The sequence below is a fragment of the Nuphar pumila genome, chromosome 11, assembly GCF_984573655.1.
Source record: "Nuphar pumila chromosome 11, dmNupPumi1.hap1.1, whole genome shotgun sequence".
Lineage (NCBI taxonomy): Eukaryota > Viridiplantae > Streptophyta > Magnoliopsida > Nymphaeales > Nymphaeaceae > Nuphar > Nuphar pumila.
In genome coordinates, this window is record NC_143259.1 from 107,048,810 (window position 1) to 107,075,355 (window position 26,546).

The 26,546-nt window shown below is 39.6% G+C and overlaps 1 protein-coding gene across 4 annotated transcripts; it reads right to left on the reverse strand.

Moving 5' to 3' along the window:
* Positions 1-694: 694 nt before the first annotated feature.
* On the reverse strand, positions 695-20,559 carry LOC149822719 (uncharacterized). 4 transcript variants are annotated; one of them, XR_016425725.1, is made up of 5 exons: positions 20,048-20,559; positions 17,253-17,460; positions 2,521-3,006; positions 2,216-2,411; positions 695-1,111 (listed from the first exon to the last, which is right to left on the reverse strand). XR_016425725.1 is itself a non-coding variant. In XM_089980006.1 (4 exons), exons 1-4 carry the CDS (start codon positions 20,544-20,546, stop codon positions 2,327-2,329), a joined length of 1,278 nt encoding a protein of 425 aa, XP_089836132.1. In that variant the 5' UTR covers positions 20,547-20,552; the 3' UTR covers positions 2,156-2,326. The 4 variants fall into 4 exon arrangements, 1 of the variants encoding a protein (XP_089836132.1); XR_016425727.1 differs by having other exon boundaries at positions 695-1,002; positions 20,048-20,552; XR_016425726.1 differs by lacking the exon at positions 695-1,111 and adding an exon at positions 2,044-2,078 and having other exon boundaries at positions 20,048-20,552.
* Positions 20,560-26,546: the final 5,987 nt, after the last annotated feature.

The following is a 26,546-nucleotide window of genomic DNA, read 5'->3' on the forward strand; positions in this document are numbered from 1 at the left end:
ATATATTTTTTTAAAACATCATGTTTTCTAAGTAATATATCATCTTTTGAAAATATCAAAAAATTTGCAATATTTTCCAACATATCTTTGATATTTGTGAAATAGATGTATGTTGCCTTAACTCTTTATTTCAAGACTTTTCATCAGGAAAATATTTGCTAGTATCCAGTCTAACTGCAAAAAATCAACCAGAATTTCACGCATAGGCGAAGAAAAGCTTGCAAACTCAAGGATGCCAATATGCAACAATCTTAACTCCAGGAGATAACATATTAACAGTTTAAAAGATCCTCAAATTTGACAATTTTTAGAAAATTTTTATAAAGAAAATCCTGCTAGATAAACAAATTTTAAATATTAAAAATATAACTAACAGTTAATAAACAATAAAATATCAAGTAAAAGTCTTCCCCAAAGATATTGAAGATAAATATCACTCTAAAATATTGATACCTTCATTTTTAAATGAAAACACCACTAAATTATCATAGACGAACTCGGATCAAAAACCCCAAAGGGGTTTTGGCTTAGTGGGATGGGGCCTAGGCCGCTAGGCAAGTGGTCTAGGTTCAAATCTCATAGGCATCAACCCTTGGCTGCCAGACCAGTGACCGTAAGGGCAGCAGGCAGAGTCAACACAGCTAGGTCTCTGTTCCTGGGGGAGGTTTCTCTGTGTAAATATCAAAAAAAAAGCTCGCACCAAAAAATACTTCTCATATAAAAGGATTGTTATACACGTGATCACATTCAAGGTGCAAATTGAGGGTAGCAGACAACATTCTTCCACATACGCTGTCAGAGGACCACAGGATGATAGAGATGACAGTTAAGTGCTTCAGTGCTTCAACCAATGATGATGATTCAGGATTCAGAAGTCAATAGTAGAGACTGAACACAATGACAGCTGCTCCGGCTGACAATGCAGTCCAGGAAACACCAGTTCTATCACGCAGCAGCTGCTGGCCCTACAAGGTGAGCCATATGCAAACAGAAACCATGGGCCTACATAGATCAGTCAGATCAGATAACACAACTGCACTGCCATTGGTGGTAGAAATTGTGAACCACGATTCAAAGATAGACAAGGTGATCCATAATAGACATAACACGTCTGCACAAAAGCGATGAAGTTAATAACAGAAACTCACATGGATTAGAATTTCCTTTTAAGTAAACGGCAAGAATTCAACTGTTTCAAAACCAAATACATTTTTTTAATGCCTATATATATATATGAAAAGTGGTAGCTGCCTGCCACTTTTATGGCCTACCAACAACAAACAGGTGCTTTTGAATTGTTTTTTGCAAATCTGACCCTGAAGATGTGTTCGACATGTTCGATTTGTCAACACTTGAATCAAGTTTTTCTGATAGAAAACATGATTTTTAAGCCTTGAATATTTATGAAAATTTTAAACTGTCCATTTTAAACCTGATAAAAACCTACGTTCGGACAAAATTATATATACATGTGTGTAAAATATTGGCTGAGTACAGTATTTTGTAGCTGAATCTTAGGTGAGCTTTATTCGACCAACTTGACCCCATGAATGCGTTCAGCATGGCCCATTTTATTAGGAAATGCACTTTGGATTGGGTGGTTTTGGCGTAAAACTATGATTTTCTTAATAGTAAAAGTTGTTGTATTTTGGACCATTGAATTTTGTAGTGCTTGGAAAATCTACTTATACAACATGATCAGATTATCTAAAACACTTTTGTGACTAAACAAACCATATACCTCGTAGGGCTTGATTCACAAAAAATTAAGATGTGAAGGAACCAACTGTTTCTATTAGAGGGCACAGTACACTCGAGAGTAGCCAATATTGTCCCTATATGGTACACACACACGCGCGCAGTAGAAACTTCAACTGTCCAACATGGACGGGCTTCAGTTAGGAACTAACAAAATCACAAGGTACAAACAATATCTAAATGAAAAATAAAAAAGGGAAAAACTTATGTTAAACATTCATCAGGTTATTCACAAGGTAAGTTATTCAAGCCCAGGGGCAGATGTATCACTGATTCTGCTGAAACTGCTACTTGAAAATTATGCCTTCTATTGAGAACTACTAAAACAAGATAACCACCAGGAAGATGAAATAACTCAAGCCTGTAAACTCTGTGCTGCTTCATTTACAGCAAACAATTGAAAACGAGGAAATAATAACCATTATAAAAGACATAATCAAGAGATCAGAATACATACATTGGGTCAACCAACTTTTGTGCTCACTGAAACATGGATTAACAGATTAAGTTTTCATTTATGGCCATCCATGGATGTTGAGACATAAGCCAATATATTACGGAGATGCAGCTACGACAATCCCTCAGATGAAGGAACGTTGGATCCGTATTTTGAGAATACATCTGTTAGAACAGCTCTTTCCCTGATCTTCAGTCTGCACTTTTACAGAAAACAATGTGCAAAAAGCATGCTGAGAATTGGACTTGGAAAAAGAAAATTCAGCATAGATACACACAAAGCTAACTTTGTTCACATAACAGTACCTGTTTGCAGAACCGAGGACCTGTGATTTCAACCTTTTCTCTGGTTTTGGTTCTTTCTCCTGCTTCTTCCCAACCTGCATTTTCTTATGCTTCCTTGGTGTTGCAATGCTGGACGCAACCGTCTTTTCTTTGACTTTAACCATGGAGGATTCAGAATGTTGGAAATTCACAACCAAGTCTCTATCATGGCCATCATTACTACCTGCCTCATCATCAGAGTTATCAACAGTAGTAGTCATCATGATTCCTGCAGAATCTTCAATGTGAATTCGGTCCTCTGGTTCCATGGGAAGACTCCTAATATCCAGACTTCCATCAAATTCTGTATCCATATCTACAACCTTTAGTTGTGGACTATACCTAGCTCTGCTGTCTGCTGATTTAGAACCAGCGTTTGGAAGGTCATTTGATTTCAGGGTATCACATGAAATTTGTTTTTGAATTTTACCAAAAGGTATGCTTTGTCCGGAATAGATCTCTACAAACCTATCAGAACAGAATCAAGAGAATTTGATCAAATAAATATGGTCAGAAAATTTCAACTATATCCGACTTCCTAGCTACTCCACATTCAATATGGACATTATGGTCAAAATTGCACAAGCTTAGGAATCAAACCCGCACACAAATGGACAACACCAACAAACAAGTCTCAAGACATTGGTGTACATGAAAATATACTGCTGAGATCAAACCTTATAGAAGCAGCCTAAGAAAATTAAGCTCAAAGCTCAGGTACCAAGCATGAAAAGCATGGGAAATAAGGTGTCATATGTCTTCAACACATTGTTGGAATTTTGGAAAAACAAAAAATTGTTACATAGACTGAATAGATTAGGCAGATTTCAAACATCAGCAAAAGCTTGCATCATTCCTAGATCATTTAGTTTTAGCTTGTACACTTAACCTGATCAGAAAATGGTGAATTTTTGTTTACCATTTGAAAAACAAAAGAAGCTGTAGCTGACAAGGTTGTCGATTAGAAGAGCCAGCTAATCGATCATTTTCAACATTGGTCAAGATAAAATACTAAATGAATGTACAATAGAAAATAAACCTAGAAAACAAGTTTATGTCATGTGCGTGTATATGTGGTGTGCATCTATGCATGTGTATGTGTGTATGTGTGTGGATGTTTGTGTGTGCGTTTTGATGATTCCTAGTGCATGGGACTACTTATACATCAACAGTTTCTCGTGATAGTGATGTTAGAAACTGGTGGGTTGGAACCACCCTGGAAGAAAATGCATCCTCTACCAATATCCAGCTTTCTATGGCTGAAAAACAGTGGTTCTATGCTGGAAACAGCCAGAAAGAGAGAACAATGTCTGGATCAATTTTAAGCCAAGGTTGACTGAACAAAACCCAACATTTTTGCAGCAGCATTCCAGCATTTGATTGGCCAGAAACTAATAAGATAGTCATCACCCTATCGTTTCTGGACAATCTGATGTTAGGTGTGTCGTGGAGACAAACATACAAGATGCACACTTGCGTGCAAACTTGTGATGGTGTATATTGTGTACTATTTCGATGGTGCATATTTTGCAGGTTATGTTTCATAGTGCTACATAGTAATGCTATGTGCAACAGCTATTATCCTTCCAGTTTTTATAGATCATAAACAGACACATTTAAGGGCTTCAATTTGAGCATGAAGTTCATCCATCAGCTGAAACAATTTTTGACAAGATATGAAAAGAACAAATAAATGAACAATAAGGTCAGCCTATGATACCAGGGTAAGTGGGAAAAACTTGAGCTTTCTTGTGAACATGATAGTGAGAAGTTATAAACTAAAGTAAGCAATGCCTGGTGGTAACTTCTGAAATTTGCAAAATTGAGTCATAAACTTAAAACTTTTTAAGCAAGAATGGAATCTTTTCCCACCTTTCTCTAACATATGTAATCAGATACTGGTCAAATTCTGACAAGACCTAGACCAACCAGACTGATCCAATACATTCAGGCTGGATGAGGTTGAAACTTACATACCTTGATACCTGAGGACACCTGATCAAAACACAACCTCCCTATCAAGTGTGAATACATTCTGTCACCACATGGTGTCAGCTTGTGACAAAATATCAACTGCAAAAATATTATTATTTGGTTTGCCAACTATGAACATGTTGTTTAGTTCAAACTTCAGTTGTACCCACTAGCCAAATTTGGGTTTGGTGAGGTCACAATGAACCAATTTTAACCACGTCTCAAACCCACATCTGACAGTGTATTAGTCAGGTAAGATTTGGACATATCCTAGACTGACAAAATCCAATCTCATGTGGTTACCCATTCCAAGTCTTTCTCTTTTGAAAGATAAATTAAAATGATAAAAATCAACTAACAAAGTGTCACCATTTCAAAAATTGTGCCTTTAGATTTTTAAATATTATTGAATTTTTTAGAAAATACTTTGAAGAATTTACAAATTGGATTTCCAAAACTCACACCAAGCCTCCCAAATTCAAAGAAAGAAGGTTTTTCATCCCAAGTCCTGAGGAACACATAAGTTAAACCCTCTTCTAGTTGTTTCATTTTATGTACAAGACATGGAAGTGCAGTTTTATACCTCATTTACTTTTTCAGCTCCCATAAGGGATCATTTTTCACCAAAGCATGCTGACTTCACCATTCAGTGAACTAAGGATGTCCACTAGATTTTGATTAATCAAATTTGAAACAAGCTATTGCTCCTTTATCAAAGGTATCCAAAGTAACTATTGTTAATCTGTAAACAAAAATGTTGGCAGATTGCACAAGTAGTCAACTTCTCCGAACAAAGTCGACAACATAAAGTGCCATCAAACTTATTCTGTTTCTTTCATGTTTCTTCTAAGTATAAGCATTTGTTTTTAGCAATAAAATGCATTTATACACATGCATATGCACACATAATATATTCACCATGTTTTACATGTGTGCTTAGTTTTCCTTTTATTTCATAATGTTCAGCTTTCAAGAACCATAAGCATTTACAATATCCTCTTCTCCCTTCTCCTTAACCTCAAATTTTGTTTTATTTTATTTTCCTTTTTCTGATTCCTCTGCCTGTTCTTGTGACACTACAGCATCTTTATGTTAAATTATGTAATCAACCATGTAACCTAATATATATACTTTTATACATATAAGGTAATACATATACATATATTAATATATATGTATATGTATCTACTTATTATATATATATATATAATATTTTCATATTGTTTAGCCGTAGGGATAATTTAGTCTTTTTACACATTCTTTTTGGAATATGTTTTGTAATTATTATTTTTATTTTCATTTTCATTTTGTTTTATTATTTCTTTTTGTAAAAGGTAGTGTGTACCTTGGAGGGGCCCACCATCTAGTCGTTGGGGCCCCTTCCAACGGTCACATTTGTGACCGTTGGAGCGGCTCCAACGACTAGAAGTGGAGCCCCTCCAAGGCCTCCACTTCCTCTATTTAAAGGGGCTCTCCCCTTGTGTATTCTTATGGCTTTGGGTCAAAGCCCAACTTCCTAATAAAGTTTGATTATTTATGCTATTTGTGCATTTGCGAGAGTTTATGAATTTGTGCTTTTATGCACAAGTGTTTTAAGTGTTCTTATTATGCATGTGTGTCATTCTTTGTCAAGAATATTGAAGTCTTGATCGTAGTATCTTGTTGAAGATACTTTCACATGGTATCATAGCCTCGTTTGAAGAAGGAGGATCGTGCGTTTCTTCATTTTTTGAGTGCCTCGAAAAATGTACCATCAAGCTATTGAATTTTGAAGTGTTTCATCTTCTTCAGGCAATATTTTAGAAGCCTCCTTTATCAAGAAAGACTTGAAAAGCCCTTGAAGTACGTGTTGTTTTTCATCTCTCATCTCTAATGGGTGGAAAAGACTCCCATTTTTCTCTTGGCTTCAAACTCAATGAGTCCAACTATCATGTTTGGGCAAGAAACATGGAAGCTCACATCAAAGAAAAAAGGGCTTTGGGACTATGTCCAAAGCTCGATTCCCGAACCGGAACCAAAGATAACCTTGGTAGAGAAAAAAGAGCAAAAAATTCTTGAAGGTGATGAAAGAACCAAAGCTCTTGAAGAATATGCGAAAAAGCATGAAGAATGGGATATGAGAAATTTCAAAATCCTCTCTTGGATTTTTTCATCCGTAGAAACGAGAATTAATGCAAATATCATCAAGTTCAAGAAGGCTTTTCAAGCATGGGAATATCTTGAGAATATGTACACCTCTAGGGACTTGTCTCATAAGTACTATCTCCAAAAAAGGGCGCTAACGCTTCAACAAGGGGAGATGACTACAAGAGAGTACTTTGCCGAGCGCTCTTCTATTTGGGACAAGCTTGCTATGCTCGAACCTAAGTGGAGTGGAGAAGCCATAGAGTTTCGCCATAAATAATTGGAAGAAGATAGATTTTTCAATTTTTTGAATGAGCTTAGACCCGAATTTGAACAAATCCGGTCTTCCCTTTTATCCGCCTTCACTTCCCCCTCTCTTGAAGATGTAATTACTAAACTTAGTGGGGAAGAGACTCGGATGGGTATAAGCAAGAACAACCCAAGTGTTCTAGCTACCCCTTTCAACAATGAAGAAAATGAAGGTGTTAATGTCAGCTCAAAACCGGGGAGCAATTTAAGGACCTACAAGCCTCCTCACTTCAAGAATCAAAACTCAAGTGGTCAAGGAGCAAAGAGGAAATATAGCAAGCTTATATGTCACTTTTGTAAAGAGCCGGAGCATATTAAACCTATTTGCCCAAAATGAAAGAAATTACTTGCAATGGCTATGACATCTCAACCGGAGGAACGGCCATCATCATCTAACGAGTCTCTTTTTCTTCAACAAATCGTAGAAGCTTTACAACCTCTTCTCAAGGGAGGCATTTCCGGAGCCGCTATGTCTACGTCTTCACCTTCCGGAAAGACATCTTGGCTTCTAGATTCCGGTGCATCTTTTCACATGACTCCAAGTACTTGTTCTCTTTTCGATTTTTCTAAAAAATTTCTTTCATCTTTTATCTCAACGGCGGATGGAACACCTCTTGAAATTAAAGAAATAGGCAATTTTGAAAAACAAGATTTCTTTGTTCCAAAAATTCGTCTTATACCAAAACTAATTTTAAATTTACTTTCGGTCTCTCAACTCTCGGACCATGGTTGCAATATAAAATTCTCTTCTATACAGGATCGTCGGTTTGGAAGGTTGATTGGGGAAGGCTCTAGGAAAGAAGACTTCTACTATGTTGATTTTCTTCAAGTTCCCAAGAATCAATTTTGTAATGTTGCTCAAAACAAAGATAGTCATGTATGGCATAAGAAACTTGGACATCCCAACATTGTTAAAATCTCTTATTTGCCTTTTATTAAACATCTTTGTAAAGAAGATTTTTTATGTAATGAATGTATTCTTGGGAATATGAAAAGTCTACCTTTTACTCAAAGATTCATGTTTACGACAAAACCCTTTAAAATTGTTCATTCCGATGTATAGGGTCCGGGTCCTGTGATATCTAAAGGAGGATTCTCATACTATGTAATTTTTGTGGACGATTATACTAGATTTTGTTGGATATATTTTCTTAAACATAAACATGAAGTTTTTTTAACATTTAAAACTTTTTATATGATGGTTTTAAATCAATTCAATGAAAGTTTAAAAATTCTTAGATCCGACTCTGGTGGCGAATACCTTTCAAACGAATTCAAGAGTTATCTTGAAAGTTATGGTATTCTTCATCAAAAATCCTGTCCAAAAACCCCACAACAAAATGGGTTAGCAGAATGAAAACATAGGCATATCATTTAACCTAATATATATACTTTTATACATATAAGGTAATGCATATACATATATTAATATATATGTATATGTATATGTATCTACTTATTATATATATATATATAATATTTTCATATTGTTTAGCCGTAGGGGTAATTTAGTCTTTTTACACATTCATTTTGGAATATGTTTTGTAATTATTATTTTCATTTTCATTTTGTTTTATTATTTCTTTTTGTAAAAGGTAGTGTGTACCTTGGAGGGGCCCACCATCTAGTCGTTGGGGCCCCTTTCAACAGTCACATTTGTGACCGTTGGAGCGGCTCCAACGACTAGAAGTGGAGCCCCTCCAAGGCCTCCACTTCCTCTATTTAAAGGGGCTCTCCCCTTGTGTATTCTTATGGCTTTGGGTCAAAGCCCAACTTCCTAATAAAGTTTGATTATTTATGCTATTTGTGCATTTGCGAGAGTTTATGAATTTGTGCTTTTATGCACAAGTGTTTTAAGTGTTCTTATTATGCATGTGTGTCATTCTTTGTCAAGAATATTGAAGTCTTGATCGTAGTATCTTGTTGAAGATACTTTCACATGGTATCATAGCCTTGTTTGAAGAAGGAGGATCGTGCGTTTCTTCATTTTTTGAGTGCCTCGAAAAATGTACCATCAAGCTATTGAATTTTGAAGTGTTTCATCTTCTTCAGGCAATATTTTAGAAGCCTCCTTTATCAAGAAAGACTTGAAAAGCCCTTGAAGTACGTGTTGTTTTTCATCTCTCATCTCTAATGGGTGGAAAAGACTCCCATTTTTCTCTTGGCTTCAAACTCAATGAGTCCAACTATCATGTTTGGGCAAGAAACATGGAAGCTCACATCAAAGAAAAAAGGGCTTTGGGACTATGTCCAAGGCTCGATTCCCGAACCGGAACCAAAGATAACCTTGGTAGAGAAAAAAGAGCAAAAAAATCTTGAAGGTGATGAAAGAACCAAAGCTCTTGAAGAATATGCGAAAAAGCATGAAGAATGGGATATGAGAAATTTCAAAATCCTCTCTTGGATTTTTTCATCCGTAGAAACGAGAATTAATGCAAATATCATCAAGTTCAAGAAGGCTTTTCAAGCATGGGAATATCTTGAGAATATGTACACCTCTAGGGACTTGTCTCATAAGTACTATCTCCAAAAAAGGGCGCTAACGCTTCAACAAGGGGAGATGACTACAAGAGAGTACTTTGCCGAGCGCTCTTCTATTTGGGACAAGCTTGCTATGCTCGAACCTAAGTGGAGTGGAGAAGCCATAGAGTTTCGCCATAAATAATTGGAAGAAGATAGATTTTTCAATTTTTTGAATGAGCTTAGACCCGAATTTGAACAAATCCGGTCTTCCCTTTTATCCGCCTTCACTTCCCCCTCTCTTGAAGATGTAATTACTAAACTTAGTGGGGAAGAGACTCGGATGAGTATAAGCAAGAACAACCCAAGTGTTCTAGCTACCCCTTTCAACAATGAAGAAAATGAAGGTGTTAATGTCAGCTCAAAACCGGGGAGCAATTTAAGGACCTACAAGCCTCCTCACTTCAAGAATCAAAACTCAAGTGGTCAAGGAGCAAAGAGGAAATATAGCAAGCTTATATGTCACTTTTGTAAAGAGCCGGAGCATATTAAACCTATTTGCCCAAAATGAAAGAAATTACTTGCAATGGCTATGACATCTCAACCGGAGGAACGGCCATCATCATCTAACGAGTCTCTTTTTCTTCAACAAATCGTAGAAGCTTTACAACCTCTTCTCAAGGGAGGCATTTCCGGAGCCGCTATGTCTACGTCTTCACCTTCCGGAAAGACATCTTGGCTTCTAGATTCCGGTGCATCTTTTCACATGACTCCAAGTACTTGTTCTCTTTTCGATTTTTCTAAAAAATTTCTTTCATCTTTTATCTCAACGGCGGATGGAACACCTCTTGAAATTAAAGGAATAGGCAATTTTGAAAAACAAGATTTCTTTGTTCCAAAAATTCGTCTTATACCAAAACTAATTTTAAATTTACTTTCGGTCTCTCAACTCTCGGACCATGGTTGCAATATAAAATTCTCTTCTATACAGGATCGTCGGTTTGGGAGGTTGATTGGGGAAGGCTCTAGGAAAGAAGACTTCTACTATGTTGATTTTCTTCAAGTTCCCAAGAATCAATTTTGTAATGTTGCTCAAAACAAAGATAGTCATGTATGGCATAAGAAACTTGGACATCCCAACATTGTTAAAATCTCTTATTTTCCTTTTATTAAACATCTTTGTAAAGAAGATTTTTTATGTAATGAATGTATTCTTGGGAATATGAAAAGTCTACCTTTTACTCAAAGATCCATGTTTACGACAAAACCCTTTAAAATTGTTCATTCCGATGTATAGGGTCCGGGTCCTGTGATATCTAAAGGAGGATTCTCATACTATGTAATTTTTGTGGACGATTATACTAGATTTTGTTGGATATATTTTCTTAAACATAAACATGAAGTTTTTTCAACATTTAAAACTTTTTATATGATGGTTTTAAATCAATTCAATGAAAGTTTAAAAATTCTTAGATCCGACTCTGGTGGCGAATACCTTTCAAACGAATTCAAGAGTTATCTTAAAAGTTATGGTATTCTTCATCAAAAATCCTGTCCAAAAACCCCACAACAAAATGGGTTAGCAGAATGAAAACATAGGCATATCATTTAAACAACTAGAACTTTGCTCATTTCGCAAAATATTTCAAAAAAACTCTGGGCTGAGGCAACTCTTACATCGGTCTATCTCATAAATAGACTTACATCGAAATAATTGAACAAGATTTTCCCATTTGAAAAATTATATGAGAAAGAACCTGATTATAGCAGGTTAAGGGTTTTTTGATGTAAATGTTTTGTCCTTACTGATAAAAACGACAATTTTTTTCCAAAAGTCATTCATTGTGCCTTTCTTGGTTATTCTGAAACCCAAAAGGGTTTTCAATGTTATGATATTAAAAATGACAAATTGTATGTTTCTAGAAATGTAAGTTTTTTGAAAAATCTTAGTGGTTTCGAAAACCTTGAATCTAATGACAAGAACGTAGATTATTCCTTTCTATTTGATCTATTAGCTGAAAGTGATGATACTAGTGATGATGAGTCAAATCAGAATGACTCAAGTGATAATGGAACAAGGGAAACCAGTCATGTATCCTCTCCATTTCATCAACATGTCAATGAGGAACCCATCACCTTCAGAAGTGCTCTTGAAAGATATGATGATGCTAGTAGTGATGAGAACCTTCGTAGGACCAAAAGACATAGAAAAACTCCTTCTAGGTTCATCTCATATGAATCCTTTTCACCTAAACATAGAGTCTGCCTAAGCGTCATTCATTTTTACATAGAACTTAGAAACTTTGAGGAAGCACGAAAATGTCCTGAATGAATAGCCGCCATGGATAATGAACTCAGAGCTCTGAGAAGAGCCAAGACATGGGAATTTCAAGACCTTCTTATAGGTAAGTAAACAATAGGGTGTAGATGGGTATTTAAGGTTAAGACTAAGAGTGATAGATCCCTCGAGAGATATAAGGCTCGACTGGTTGCAAAGGGGTATAGTCAAGAATATGGGATTAATTATGAGACCTTTGCCCCGGTGGCTCGAATGGTCACTATCCGATGTCTTATAATCGTTGCCTCAATCAACAAGTGGAACATCTATCAAATGGATGTTAAGAATGCATTTTTAAACGAAGATCTAACTAAAGAAGTGTATATGGATGCTCCTCCTAGAATGAAGACTCCTAAAGAAAAGGTGTTTCGCTTTCGAAAAACACTTTATGGTTTGAAACAAGCCACAAGGCTTGGTATGATAGGTTTAATTTTGTAATGATAAAAAATGGTTTTTTATCATATTTTAATGATACTGCTTTGTTTGTTAGAAAATTCAATGCAGGAATTGTCATCTTACTGTTGTAATGTGGATGACATGCTCATAACTAGTAGTGATTCTAAAGGGGTTAAGTGCATAAAATCAATTTTGAAAGATAAGTTCGAAATGTTTGATCTAGGTTTTCTGACTTATTTTTTAGGTATTAAAATAGCATACTCTCGAGGGCATTTCTTATCTCAAACTAAGCTTGCTTCTGAGATCATTGGCAGGTCAAGTATTACAAATGAAAAGGTTTGTGAAACTCCTGTTATAGTAGGAGCTAAAATGAAGATTGATGATGGTGTTCCCCTTTCGGACGCTACTCCCTACAAACAGCTTGTTGGATCATTGATGTATCTGAGTATCACCAGACCAGATATCTCTCATGCAGTCCATACTGCAAACCAGTTTCAGCATGCACCAACTTTAGTCCACATGAGTGTCATCTTGCGAGTCGTAAGATACATAAAGGGTACTCTAAATAAGGGAGTTTTTATGTCATCTTCTTCTGATTTAAAATTAATTGATTATACTGACTCTAATTGAGGAGGTGACCCAAATAACCGTCACTGCACCACTGATTTTTGTGTGTTCTTAGGACTCACTGATTTTGTGGAGATATAAGAAGCAACAAAAAGTTTTTTTATCTTCGACTGAAGCTGAATATCGTGCCATGACGACTACTACCATGAAAATTGTATGAATTCATCAGTTGCTAGAATACATAGGGATCACAATAGAAGGGCCCACCAAGTTGTGTTGTGACAACAAAAGTGCAATTTATATTGCGAAAAATCACACTTTTCATGAGTGGACTAAACACATCGAGATGGACTGTCACTATGTTTATGAGGCGTATCTCAAAGGAGTCATTGTTAAGGTATCTCCTACCAAGAGCGTCTTCCGGTTCGGGATAAAGGGAAAGTTGAGTCCGCGATTCGTCGGACCTTTTGAGATCCTGGATCGGATCGGCGAGGCGGCTTACCGCGTTGCGCTGCCTCCTCAGTACGTTCAGATTCACGTCTTTCACGTATTCATGCTGAGAAGATATGTTCATGACCCATCGCACATCATTCATTATGATGATGTGGATATCTAAAAGGACTTGACGTTCGAGGAAAGACCAGTGGCAATCGTTGATCGTCGAGACCAAGTGCTCAGATCGAAGACGATTTCTCTTGTAAAAGTACGTTGGCAACACCATAGAATTAGTGAATGTACATGGGAGCTTGAGACGGATATCAGGGATAAATACCCTGACTTGTATTTTGACCAATTTATGCTATAGAAATTTTGTGGACGAAATTATTTTAAGGAAGGTAGGATGTAATATCAAAAAAAAATTTATTTGGTTTGGGCCGGATCCGACCCGGACCCGACCCGGGCCACCGCCCCTCGCTGTCATTAAAAGACAGCGAGGCAGGCGAGAGGAGGGTTACGAAACCCCCCTCACCGCCACTCGCTCTCTGTCTCTCCGTTTCTCTCTCTCGCTCGTCCACGGTCACCGACGCCGACGACCCTCGACAGCCGCCGCCACCGACATCGGCGACCCCCCCTTTCCTTCCGGCGAGCTCCTCTTCGGCGAGCTTCCTCCGAAAACCCCCTGGTACGCCATCGCTTCCTCTTTCTCCCTCTTTTCCCTCTCCGTCCCTTCTCTCTCTCTCCCTCACTTCTCTGTGTGGCCACGGGAGGAGTCAAACCCCTCCCTGTGCCCCCTTTTTGCAGGGGAGGGGCCCGACACCCCTCCCTGCTCTCCGTTATGGTAGGGGAGAGGGCCGAGCCTTCTTCCGTTACGGCAGGGGAGGGGCTGAGCCCCCTCCTTGCTTCCGTTACGGTAGGGGAGGGGTCGAGCCCCTCCTCCCTGTTCTTTGCTATGGCGGGGGAGGGGCCGAGCCCCTCCTCCCTGCCCCTTTTAGTTGCGCCAGCAGGGGCCATTGACCCCTGCCTTTCCGTGTGCCAGCAGGGGCCGATGGGCCCCTGCCTTCCTTTTTGCGAGCCAGCAGGGGCTTATGGCCCCTGCCTTTCTTGTTGCCAGCAGGGGCCATCGGCCCCTGCCTTGTTGCCAGCAGGGGCCGATGGGCCCCTGCCTCTCTTTTTGCCAGCCAGCAGGGGCTTATGGCCCCTGCTTTTCTGTTTGCCAGCAGGGGCCATCAGCCCCTGCCTTGTTGCCAGCAGGGGCCGATGGGCCCCTGCCTTTCTTTTGCCAGCAGGGGCCATCGGCCCCTGCCTTTCTTTTGTTGCCAGCTGGGGCCGATGGGCCCCTGTCTTTCTTTTTGCCAGCAGGGGCCATCGGCCCCTGCCTTTCTTTTTGTTGCCAGCAGGGGCCGATGGCCCCCTGCCCTTTGTGCGCGAGCCTATACCCTTGGCCGACAGGCCCGGGAAATCTTTGGAAGCTACATCGTGATGGGGACAGATCATTATAATTGTTGGTCTCCAACGAGGAATTCCTAGTAGCGTGAGTCATCTGCTCGCATGGGCTACATCCCTCTTTTGGCAGCTAGAGTCTTTTGATCCTGCCCCATCTTCTTTTCGAGTCAATTGGGACGGTTGGCCCCAACCCTATGTATCGGAAAAGTCGAGTCTTTGCCTTGCTTTTGCTTTTGTCAAAGTTTGCTTGTTAATATCGCATATTTGCAGCTACGACGGATCCCACTCGCGCTCCGCGACCCGAGCCGTCAATCGTGTACATCCGCAGACATCAGCAAGCTCGTAACCCTCCAAGGTAGAGGAAAATTGCACGGAAGACTTGGATAATTGAATTAAGTTCAATTGAACTAAAATCGACCATTAAATGAATATATATATATATATTTATACGAGTATCCACTTCACTCAAGGATGCGGTTTCGCAATCCTTGCCCTTTACCTTGCCGTCGCGCTCTGCGCCTAGGCTCTTGCTTTTGCATATGTGTTGGTATTGCCTTGCTATTGCAGATGACGTGCAGGTTCTTGCTCTTTGCGGATGCCTTAAGGGCATCCTCGTGGAAGATGCAAGGAGCATTTACCACTCTCCCTCTTGCGACAAGAGTTTAGTCGGGAGCGAACGAACTTCTTAGCGGGTGTTCTGTTGAGAAACCCGTATCCCGTCTATCGAGGCCGGTATCGAGTCATGCGAGACATGTAGATACCCCGATAGCGGATGCGATTCGAGATAATCACATGCATCATGTTGGCACAAGGTACTGTTGTTTCAAAAGATAGAGTAAAGTTGATAAACTTTACATCTTTGTGAAACACTCCTGTTGAGGCTTCTATTGAGGAGCTATACCCCCTTTATCCTAGAGTACGTGTAGTTGTGCATAACACGTCTAGTACTGCGATGATCGGATGAGACGGTCGTGCGACCTCGAACAACGCTAAATGCAAACTGTTGTAATCACATAAATGGCCTCACATTCGCCTTCACAGGCAAGATGCTCGAGTGGTTTAAAGACCACAGCATAGAATGGGTCGTTAGTTAAGCAACCCTAACGCACCCGTTCACTTCTGGTTGTCTGTCAAGGGAGAGGACAGATCGGTACAAAAACTCCAATGGACAGGTTGTTAACAACCACCCCACGGGCAAAGATCCGGCCTCCCCAGTCATTGGAGTTAGGGGAAAGGGGCTACAATAGTTAGCTCAACACTTCTGCAGAAGTTGGATGCATCAGTGGCACTGCTTTTCAGCCTTTGGGGAATCCTCTCTCGGCTAAAGTCGTCCCCTTTGGAGCGGACTCAACTAGCTATTCGGGTTATTGAAAATACATAGAATAATAGACGCCCGAACTAGTCTCAGTTGTTTCTATGTTTTGCATGCGCGTACCCGCAGGCCAATAATATCGGAACATAAAGTCTGTTCACATTGGTTGCTGGGTCGTGAGACTCGCCTGCACTACCGACTCGCTTGCACCACCGACTCGCTTGCACTACTGATTCGCTTGCACTACTGATTCGTTGTACTACTGATTCGCTTGCACTACTGATTCGCGGTACTACTGATTCGTTGCACTACTGATTCGTTGCACTACTGATTCGTTGCACTACTGACTTGCTTGCACTACTGATTCGCTTGCACTACTGATTCACTTGCACTACTTATTCACTTGCACTACTTATTCGCTTGCACTACTTACGCGTTTGCACTAGTTATCTGCATGCATTGCTTACCTGTTTAACTGCATATTTGCTTTAAACTGCGTAACCTACTGAATTAAATTACATAATTCAGTTCCTTGTAGTCTCTCTTGTGCACCTACTAGTTTTTCACGACACTAACTCATTCTATGGGTACAGGTGATGATTAGGTACACCACAGGCGATGGCGCGATGACAAGATGGCTCCAAGACGTTCTTCTTCCTGCTCTTAGCTCGCGTCCTGTTGTTTGGGGTTTTGTAACGGATTTTCCTTGGGATATCCGAATTTTGTACTATTTGGAGAACTTCTTAAATGAAAGTGGCTTTTCCAAGTGTTTGCAAGTAGCATGTGTTGTGCGTTTTGGTTCTTTTAGCTAACGCGCTCAAAGTTGTCAGCTTGCCTTTTTGAAATTAATAAAAGTATAGTCTTCCGCTGATTTCGTAAACCATCTCTGAGATGAAGAGATTCTTTTTTAGTCTCTTGTCTGTTTTTTTCGAAAGGTTTGCAAGCTTGAAATTTTGGGGTGTTACAGGGCATGCAAAAGTTTGCAATTCAAGTTCCTTGCATGTATGTCTCGTTAGCCATCATGTGTTAAAAATGAATACCATATGTCTTTCCCATATACTTGAATAGGTCCTTGAATTAGAACACAAGGTCTAACTAACAACACCCTACTGAGTACTGACAAGTTGGACATCATGCCCAGCGACAACCATTGGTTTTGGCAGGTCATATGTCTATGGTCCCATAAAATCTCTTTGTGTTCCCCCCAGTTGTAGCAGAAAAAAAACTAGAACCAAGTTCAGATAGAAACATATAAAGCAAGGTTAAAGGAAAATCCAGCCAACAGATGTTATACATGCTGCAAATACAAATTTTTGTACATCAAACTAGAAACAGCATTCATAGAGTCACCTGTTAGCTGTTGCGTCTGATTCAAAATCAAGAAAAGCAAAGCCTTTGCAAATGGGATCTCTGGTCTTCTTGTTTCCAGTAACTGCTGCACTAATATGCAAAAGGCCTGGAAAACCTTTAAATGCTGATAGCAAATCTCTGTGGATGTTTTTCTTTTTTGGAAGATTACTAATACAAACTCGCACGCTGCCTGGAACAATTTCAACATCTGTTTGGCACAAAAGTGTCTTCAGAAAGCAAAAAAAAATCCAAACAAGAAATTCAGTAAACATCATATGGTCTGCATGTTAAAGAAGTTAAAAAGAGCAGTATAATAAGCAAAAATGAATCAATCTGATGGTACAGACAATACATATTATGCATGAAAAAAAGAAAAGAAAAAGAGTATCTGGACAACTGAAAACCAGTTGAACATTGCAGTAGACATTTTTATCTCTGGCACTATTTGATATAACATTAAGACAGAATCGCACAGTATAATAAGGCTCAAAGAGCCCACCATTGTTACATCCAGTTAGGAGAAAAAATAGTGGCATCTGAAAGTCAAAAGTACATCACTATGCAAATTGAACAAGCAGTATCATCCACAATGATGCTGCATAAACCAAAATGTGCAATCATTCCAATCATAGATTGCAGCGACCTTATCTTCGTACAGAAAATGTGCAGAACCATTGATCTAGGCAAAGGTTTGAGTATGCAGAGATGTAGAGGACAGAGTGCAGCGTCACTAATCTAGGGAAAGATATGAGTATGGAGATATGTCTAAGACTCACATGTCAAATATCCAATTGACTAATTACTCATTGACAAACTACCCAGATTTAATAAGCCCCTTCAGAAACTGATTAATCAAACAGATAGATCTTTTTTAAGGGTTTAGTAATCGAACCAGAGAAATATAGCCAATTAAGATCCAATCTGACTAAATGTAACATGCAAACCAACTAAAGGAAAAAGGTAATGTGAACCAAGTTGCATAAGAAGCTCCTGAACCAGTTTCAAATCCACATCCAAATCCCATCAAGCCATATTCATTACATAGCGTTCAATAATACTTATTGTGCATTCAAAAGAAAACTGGTTTTAAAAGATACATTTGGTAAATCTGGCTTTCTTGGAAAATGCAAGCTAATTGATTTATTGACATTAATTGTGGCTCGCTCATAGCCTTAGTAGTTTTCTGACTAGTGGATTACATATTCAAAATTTGAAGATCTTGTGACAAAAAGTTTGTCAAATTGATTGTGTATGAATCTAACATACAAGAGAGGCAATCCTAAAAGGAAGTTAACCAAGAATCTTTGAGGAAATGAAAAAACTGGAAAAGAAAAATGCTCCCAGTAGAAAATAAGAAATCTTATCAACTTTTAGTGGTTGTATAATTAGCATTATATCATACAGCTAACATAAAACCATGACAGTAGATGTAAATTTAGCCACAAAGAACTTAGTTATTGTATTGTGGAATAATTAAAGATTGATTAAATACTTAGTATCAAGAGCATTTACATTATTATTCCATAAAATAAGTTTGTTTGCATGTGCACACAGTGTTCTGGCCAATGAATGGAAACTCTAAATAAAGTTAAGTAAAAGGGTAAAGAAGACATGAGAGGGATCCCCAACATGAAAAGAGATCTGATATTTTTTTATGACATAAGAAGAGATCCAATACAATTAGCCAGAATCCAATATATTCCCAAACCTATACCATGTGCTTGCAGTTAGACTATTGGATTTGATTCCTGAATTAGTTATACTTGTCAAATTATGTGTTGAAAAATACATTTCTATAAGCTAAGTAACCAGTGAAGCTATGGTTCTCTTTACTGATCCATATGTTTATTCTTTTGAAACATTTCTGCTGCGAGGTTGGTTAGTCCATCTTATCAATGCTATTAGTTACATTAGGGTTGTTTCACTGCAGTCTATACAACTGTTCTTGCTTTCTCAATAGCATCCACACTGGGAGTGTTGTAATTTGCACGTTGTCTCATAAAAAGCTGCAAATCACTAATTTTTCGTGAAAGGTAAATGTCATCCCAGGTTGGTCCCAACCTTAAGAAAAATGAAAGCTTGCTCAGGCATTATCAGACTACTTACCAGCTTTAAAGGATCATGGTTTCAAGATTTGAGTTATAATACAATTATAAGCAAGTGTAGGTATAGCTCCTTGTGAACCAAGACTTAAAAAGGAACAACGGGGCTAATAGATTATATATTTCACCCTTGATCCGTATATAACTCACTCGAGGGAAGCAATAAGGATATTTTCCACATAATTCACTATTAATTCGATTTCAAACAATAGGTAATCATGAGAATTATATACAACAAGATTACTTATCGTCCGACACAACAGAATCGTGAGGTAAAGTTAACAACTAAAAACAACTAAATGCCCATTGAACTATCAACTAGATCTTTACATGGCTAGACTTGCATCTTTAACTAATCACCACCAACAAAAAATAGGCACCTTCATTTCAAATAGTTCAACCCGAAAAAAAAGTATCGTTTACGAATGGAATACGGTTTTAAGATGTACGCTAGAGATGGTATGGACACAAACTCCAAGCACTGATTTTTATGCAAAAACTCAACCAAAGCCATAGTGGGTACATACAATTATGGCGAAACATACAACAAATTAGAAGAAATCAGTAAAGAAACGCAAAGGCACAAGCCCAACGCGTAGATTCCAAGCCAAAATTTAACCAAATCCGTTGTGGGTACCGACCATTATCACAAAATATACAACAAATTATAAGAAATCAGTAAGGAAGGGCCACCTTTTTGCTGCTGCTGCTTCAAGGGTTGCTTGGCCGAAGCGGATGTCGACTGGTTGAGCTTCAGGTTGTTGATGTTAGCCTTTTGGGCTCTCCGACTCTGCTCAATCTCCTGAAGGAGGCGGTCTTCCAGGTTCGTATCGTATGTCTTCCCTTTGCCGAAGCCGTGAGGGCTGTTCTTCAGCCACTTCCTCATCTTGTCAAAAGGCAAGAGCTCACTATCTTCATCAACTTCTCCTTCTCCTTCTTCATCAAAATCGCCAAAACCATCATCATCATTGTCACCCAATTCATCATCAGTGAACTGAGTTGGCATTTTGGCTCCTTTCTTATTCTTGGTTGCATTGCTTGAGAGGCGCAGTGCTCTGCCAATGGGTGGAGGGATTGAAGGGAAGAAAGCATAGAAGTAACGCTTGTTGGTGGTGGTGGGGAGGAGAGGGTGAGGGATGGGGCGTGCAGGATGACACGAGAGCCGAGTACAGAGCGACGAGAGAACCCACATTCTCAATTACTCATCGCATTGGCGCAAAGACTGAGCCTTTAAGCCGAAAAAAAACAATTATTCATATTTTATTTTTTTTATATAATTTTAAAATCCATATCTGAAAGTAACAAATTTGGATCAAAGATCCGACCTAATCTGATCCGTTTGTTTTCACCCTTGGTCCATATAAAATGGGCCTCAAAACACACCTCTTGTCACATCAAGGTGGCAACAACTTTGTCATAGAGCCTGTTCATGAAACCCATTTCTAGATCAGGATGTCAACTTTTTTTTCTTGTCGTTCGTATGTTAATAAATCGGACTTTATCTGATATCCAACCGAATTCGATTCCATTTGAGTTCTAGTTGGCCAGTGACCGAGGTCACCGAAAATGGTAAGTGTAGATTCCCCACTTCTAGAATTGTTTGGAAACCAGGAAAAAAAAAGAGAAAAATAAGAATTGGAATGACCTTTGCCGGTTTCAATTCCTCATTTCAGCTGCCACAATAAAGAGGTGGTAATTACCAAACGCTACACAAGTGACACTTCCGATAGTCACACCGGTGATCTTTTGACGACCTTTTCAGTTCATTTATAAGGGTTAAAACTGCATCCCAAACAACATGAGTATGCTCTATTTCAGATTTTGATGACCTGAAGGAGGAATCCCTAGTGGATTTTAGTGACTACTCCCAAAAGACTTTAAAGATTTGCCAAGTCCATAACGATTATGGAATCCACTTTTTCATCCCCAAGAAGCAGTTGTCAGAGTGAGCCCTTCAGCTCTATTTCAGAGTGTTGAAGAGAAGATGACAGGGGTGAAAGGAGTGAAAAAGAAAATAGGTATAATAAATATACTCTTTCCTTCAAGCGACGGGAGCCATGTACTTCGGTAAGTGGAATTTGTAGCTGAGCCGAGTCGATATGATTGGTGTTGTGGGTGCTGGCTTACTCGTACCACTATTTTAGTTAGTTTGCCGATGCTTTGATGGGTTGCACCCTCCTTCTTGAGGTATAGAATTATTATTTTTTTCCTGAAACTTTTCTTTTTTTGCTACCTCATACTGATTCATATTCCTGACTATGCCGTATTTTCTCTGTATGTCACAACCCAATCCGAGGTCTCTCGAGCCCGTGTTCGTGGACGTTAGTTATCAGAGGGAAATTACTCAATAATCTCAAAAATAACTCAAAAACGTGCCAAAAATTTTATTTTTTTTCTTCTATTTAATACTTTACATTCATTTACAATATCATAATCATCCAAAGACAAAAGCAGAATAAAATGTAAAGGAAAATCATACTTCTGATGTGGCAGAGTCGTACTAAGTCCTGTGAGTGATGGCAGCAGGCCCTGAACCTACAGTTGCAACCAAAAGAAGGGGGGTGAGTCTACAACCCAGTAAGATTTTATTTACAAATAAACACGACCGTTGCAACTGTAGTGAGCTCTAAGCTCCTAGTCTTAGTTTAGTTTGCAACTTATGCACAAATATTAGTTATGAGTTTTACCCCTTTTACCGCATCTTTATTTTCATTTTCAAACACCTCTTCTACTCTAATCGGCTATTCCGGACATAGTTTCCTCGGGCGTAGCAACCCATGTAGACAACTCAGAGTCTACAATGTTGCTCAGACCTATGAACCACTCACAAACAATGTAGTCCAAACCGGCCCAGACTACAGACACAGGTGTTGCAGCAGCTCACCGGTTGCAAGCCGGGAGCGAAGGGACTCAAACGGTAGCTATCCGAAGAGCCAGGGTGGCTATACCTGCCCCCAAGGTGTCTCAAGGAGCTATACCTTCCTCCAAGGTGTCTTAAGGAGCTATATCTGCCCCCAAGGTTTTGTGGTTCATGCTACGTCCTACATGTGTCTAGTGGGCAATGTTTTAACCCCTAAGGGTCACCTATAATCGTTTGAGATATTCTTAGGTTACTCACGAGGTACACACCTCAACATTACCCTAGACCATGCCTCCTAGTAGAGTTCTCATCACACACCGGGTGGTCATCCTATAGACAACTTTTACTCAACATTCACATCTTGAATTTAGTGCGTTATACAATCCTTAATGTATATCCACTAATTACTTTTAACACAGGTTTACATGTCTGAACTGTTAAGGATGGAAACCCACCACAGATTAATTCACGAAACTTACAATGCCCCTCCCAAGGCATAAGCGTGACATTTCCCAAAGTAATACCTACCCTGAGACTCTGGAACTCTACCCTCAATTTTCACATAACACATCAATCTCATACACACAATCATGTCATGCCACTTTTATTTCATAACTTAGAAACTATGCATGATCAGGTTTAAGCATCACACTTGAACTTTATAGATTCCTAGGCATGCAAAATAGTGTCTCTTTACAATAAACAAAACTGGCATACTTGAAGCACATGGAATGATATATAAAGATGTCTAAACTAATTAGCATGTGTTTTAATCAACTAAGGAGGAATTTGCAAATGTTCACTTACCTGAAACGCTTAAATTCCAATTGCAACCCTTGATCTGAAAACAACGAATACCTCGTATCATCAAAATTACCAAAACACCCTTAAACTTAATTGTCAAACACTCTGACTCAATTCTTTTAGAGTTTGTTCACACATCCCCTACTAATAGAATCTACCCAAGCAGTAGAATCCATGGATTCAAGAATCACATGGATCTGACTTCGGGGTACTTAGTTATGCCTTGTATGCTTTGTAAGTGTTTCAAGGGCAAAATGGTCTTTTTGCTCTTTCAATGACCTCTATGTCATCTTTACTTCATGTTACTTTAAGATCCACACACATAATAAAATTTGACTACTCAGGTCTGCAACTCAACCATGATTTGGATCATGGATTCGGTATTCTTGATCCAAACCTTCTTGAAAAGGGTTTGTCTGGATCTAAACAAGGTCATCTAATCGAATGCATTTGAGTTTTGGGTCCAAACTGAGATCTAAACCTGAATCCAATTTGTGATGGAAAAATCGAGTCTTCGTTACTTCGATTTTTCCACCGTACTCGATGAATAAATCGCACACGCATCCGATTTGTCTCGGTCTAGACTTAGTCGGTCTGACCCATATTGGGTCCACCTTTGGTTTGGACTGAATCGATCCCCCATTACAAACCCGACTCCGTTTGCTTACTAATCATGACCCGCTTGATCCGAATAGACTGAGACGATCTGTCACGGTATATAGACCCGACTCGGTTCGTTAAGACTGAGTTGGTCTGTCAGAGTACTCAGACCCTGGATCGGTTTGCGTTGATCTGGCTCGATCCGGTCATGCTCAAATCGAGCAATATGGCCGACTCAGTCTGCAGAAAATGCAGATCGATTCTGCTCTGTATAAATTCTGCAATAGTTCTGGCAACACCATTGTTGCCGAACTGTTGCAGCTTCTGCAGATGGGCCGGTGCATGTGGTGATGAGGGCGACAATCGGACATACTGCCTCCTTGCGACAGTCGATCCTCCCCTCCCCATTTCTGTCACCAACAAGAGGCAACAACAGAGGGGAAACCCCTCTATCGTTCTCCTTCTTCGATTGCAAGGCAGGGACAGGGTTCTTCCTGTCCCTGTTTTGTTGCAACTCACAGACAACTGTGAGGTTGCCGGCGACCCCTGCATTTAGACAACCAATGAGAGGGAGAGGCTTACCTGACGGCGACCGGCGACGGCTGCAACACCTCCTCCCGATTCTCCCTTCACGCTCCCTCTTTGCTCCTCTGGTGATCGAATAGGGAAATGAGAAGAGCCCTCCCCCCCCCCCCCCCCCATGGCTTTTATAGCCATGGGGGTTGGTCGGTTACCCCCTCCCTCCTTCTGCATTAACTGGGGGCAGCCTGCTTCCTCTCCCATGATCTGCTTCTTGGGAGAGGAAGGGGTGTCGTCCCCATCTCCTTCCGTAACCCCCCCACGATGGGGGGGAGTGTTACAATTCCACCCTCCTTAAAAGAAGATTTGTCTCGAATCTTTAGTTGATAATATCCAAAACGTAGATCCAACTTAGAAAAACAGGTTGCACCTTGAAGTTGATCAAATAGATCATCTATCCTTGGCAGATGATACTTGTTCTTTATTGTCACCGCATTTAATTTCTTGTAGTCAATTCACATACACAATGACCCATCTTTCTTTTTTATGAACAAGATCGGTGCGCCCCAAGGTGATACCGATGGTCGGATAAATCCGATATCCAATAGTTCCTGCAATTGATGCTTGAGTTCTTTGAGTTCGACAGGTCCCATCCTATATAGAGGAATAAAAATGGGCATTGTACCTGGAGCTAGATCTATCTGGAATTTGACTTCCCTATCCGGTGGAAGTCCTGGAAGTTCTTCCGAAAAAACATCCACGAATTCTCGTACAATCTCTACCTTTGTGACTGAAAGTTTATCGTCATCTGCAGTCTTCATATAAGCCAAGTATCCAATCCAGCCCTTCTGTAGATACCGGTTGGCTTGAAGACATGAGATGATTGTCGGTTTTGCAAGTTTTCTAACGCCTTGAAAGGTGATAGTTGAGATTTCAAGGTGTTGAAAACTGACATTTTTTCCTCGATAATTAATCATTGCATGATGGTTAGATAACCAATCCATGCCCAAGATAACGTCCACTCCCTTAAAGTCCAGTATTAGAAGGTCTACCGATAATAGACGTTCTTCGACTTGTACCATACATCCTTGGATGACTTCATCTATATACACTGACTTTCCTATTGGTGTCTCTACTTGATACTTTATTTTTAGAGGTACCGGTGAAACCGGTAATAGTGCAACAAAAATAGGGGTGATGAAACTATATGTAGCACCTGAATCAAATAGAACATGTGCACTAACACCAGAAATTTGGAGTGTACCTTCCACCACGTCAGGGCTAGTCAAAGCTTCTTGCAGAGTCGCTGCATAAACTCGTCCTGGAGCAACTGGTTTCTCCCTCGGTTTTGCCCCTTCTCCCTGTACTGGCTAGGGACATTTCCTTGTAATGTGTCTCATTTGACCGCAATTGTAGCATTTAATATTTTTTTCATCGCAACGACCTTCATGCTTGAAGCCGCAAGTCCTACAATTGTTGTCCTTAGAAGGCGCTCCTCGGTATCGAGGTTTCTTAGCTTCTGGTTGTTCAGGCTTTTTCCCCGGCTGCTTATTATTGTTTTTTGCAATACTTCCCTCATGTGGCTTCGAAGATCTGTCGTTGCCTTGCCTCTTCTTGAAAAACCTTCGGGACGACGAACTAGTTTGTCCTTGTTGTACTTGCTTAGGTTTCTCTTGTATCTCCAGTTTTGTTGTTCGACCATCCCAAAACTCATACCGAGATGCCATCTTCACCAACCTGTCGAACCTCCGAATTTGCAGAGGTCCCACCATCCTCAGAATTTCAGGCTTTAATCCGCGCTCATATAGCCTGCATTTTTGCTTCTCAGTAGATACTAAAGCCTTTGCAAATCTGGATGATGAATTGAACTTTGCGGTGTAGGCTGTTACACTCATACTTCCCTATTTGAGCTTTCTAAATTCTTCTTCTTTCTCCATCCTCTCGATCCTGGGAAAAAATTCTCTGTAGAAATTGTTTCTAAAGGTGCTCCAGGAAACAAACTCTCCACTTCCCAAGACATCTCTGATGGATCGCCACCAGTACTCAGCATCTTCAATTAAATTTGATGTCGCGACCCATGCTTTTTGGTCTTCTGAGCACTGTATCGCATCCAGTGCTTTCTCCGCTTGCATCATCCATTTCTCTGCTGCTACTCTTCCAGGAGTTCCATCGAACGTGGGCACTCTCATATTTTTGAATTTCTCAGCCCAATAATTGCTTCCTGACGCTACTTGGTTTTGACTTTGATGTAGTGAATTTTGTAATAGCTCATACAAAATTCTTTCTGTGGTATAGCCGGGAGGCACACCACTACCAACTGTAGCGCGTTCGTGTCGAGGTAAAACTGGTGAAGCACCTTCACCCTCTGCTCCCATGCTCCTTGGAGGTAGACTGTCTGATGCGTGTGGA

What these genes read in the sequence shown, in the direction of transcription:
- LOC149822719 (XM_089980006.1), bottom strand. Translation starts at nt 20,546, where the DNA reads ATGTGGGTTCTCTCGTCGCTCTGTACTCGGCTCTCGTGTCATCCTGCA. An exon ending in GAAGCAGCAGCAGCAAAAAG is followed by an intron (nt 17,461 to 20,047) that starts GTGGCCCTTCCT and finishes TGTGCCAAACAG; the next exon opens with ATGTTGAAATTGTTCCAGGC. An exon ending in GTCCTCGGTTCTGCAAACAG is followed by an intron (nt 2,412 to 2,520) that starts GTACTGTTATGT and finishes GTAAAAGTGCAG; the next exon opens with ACTGAAGATCAGGGAAAGAG.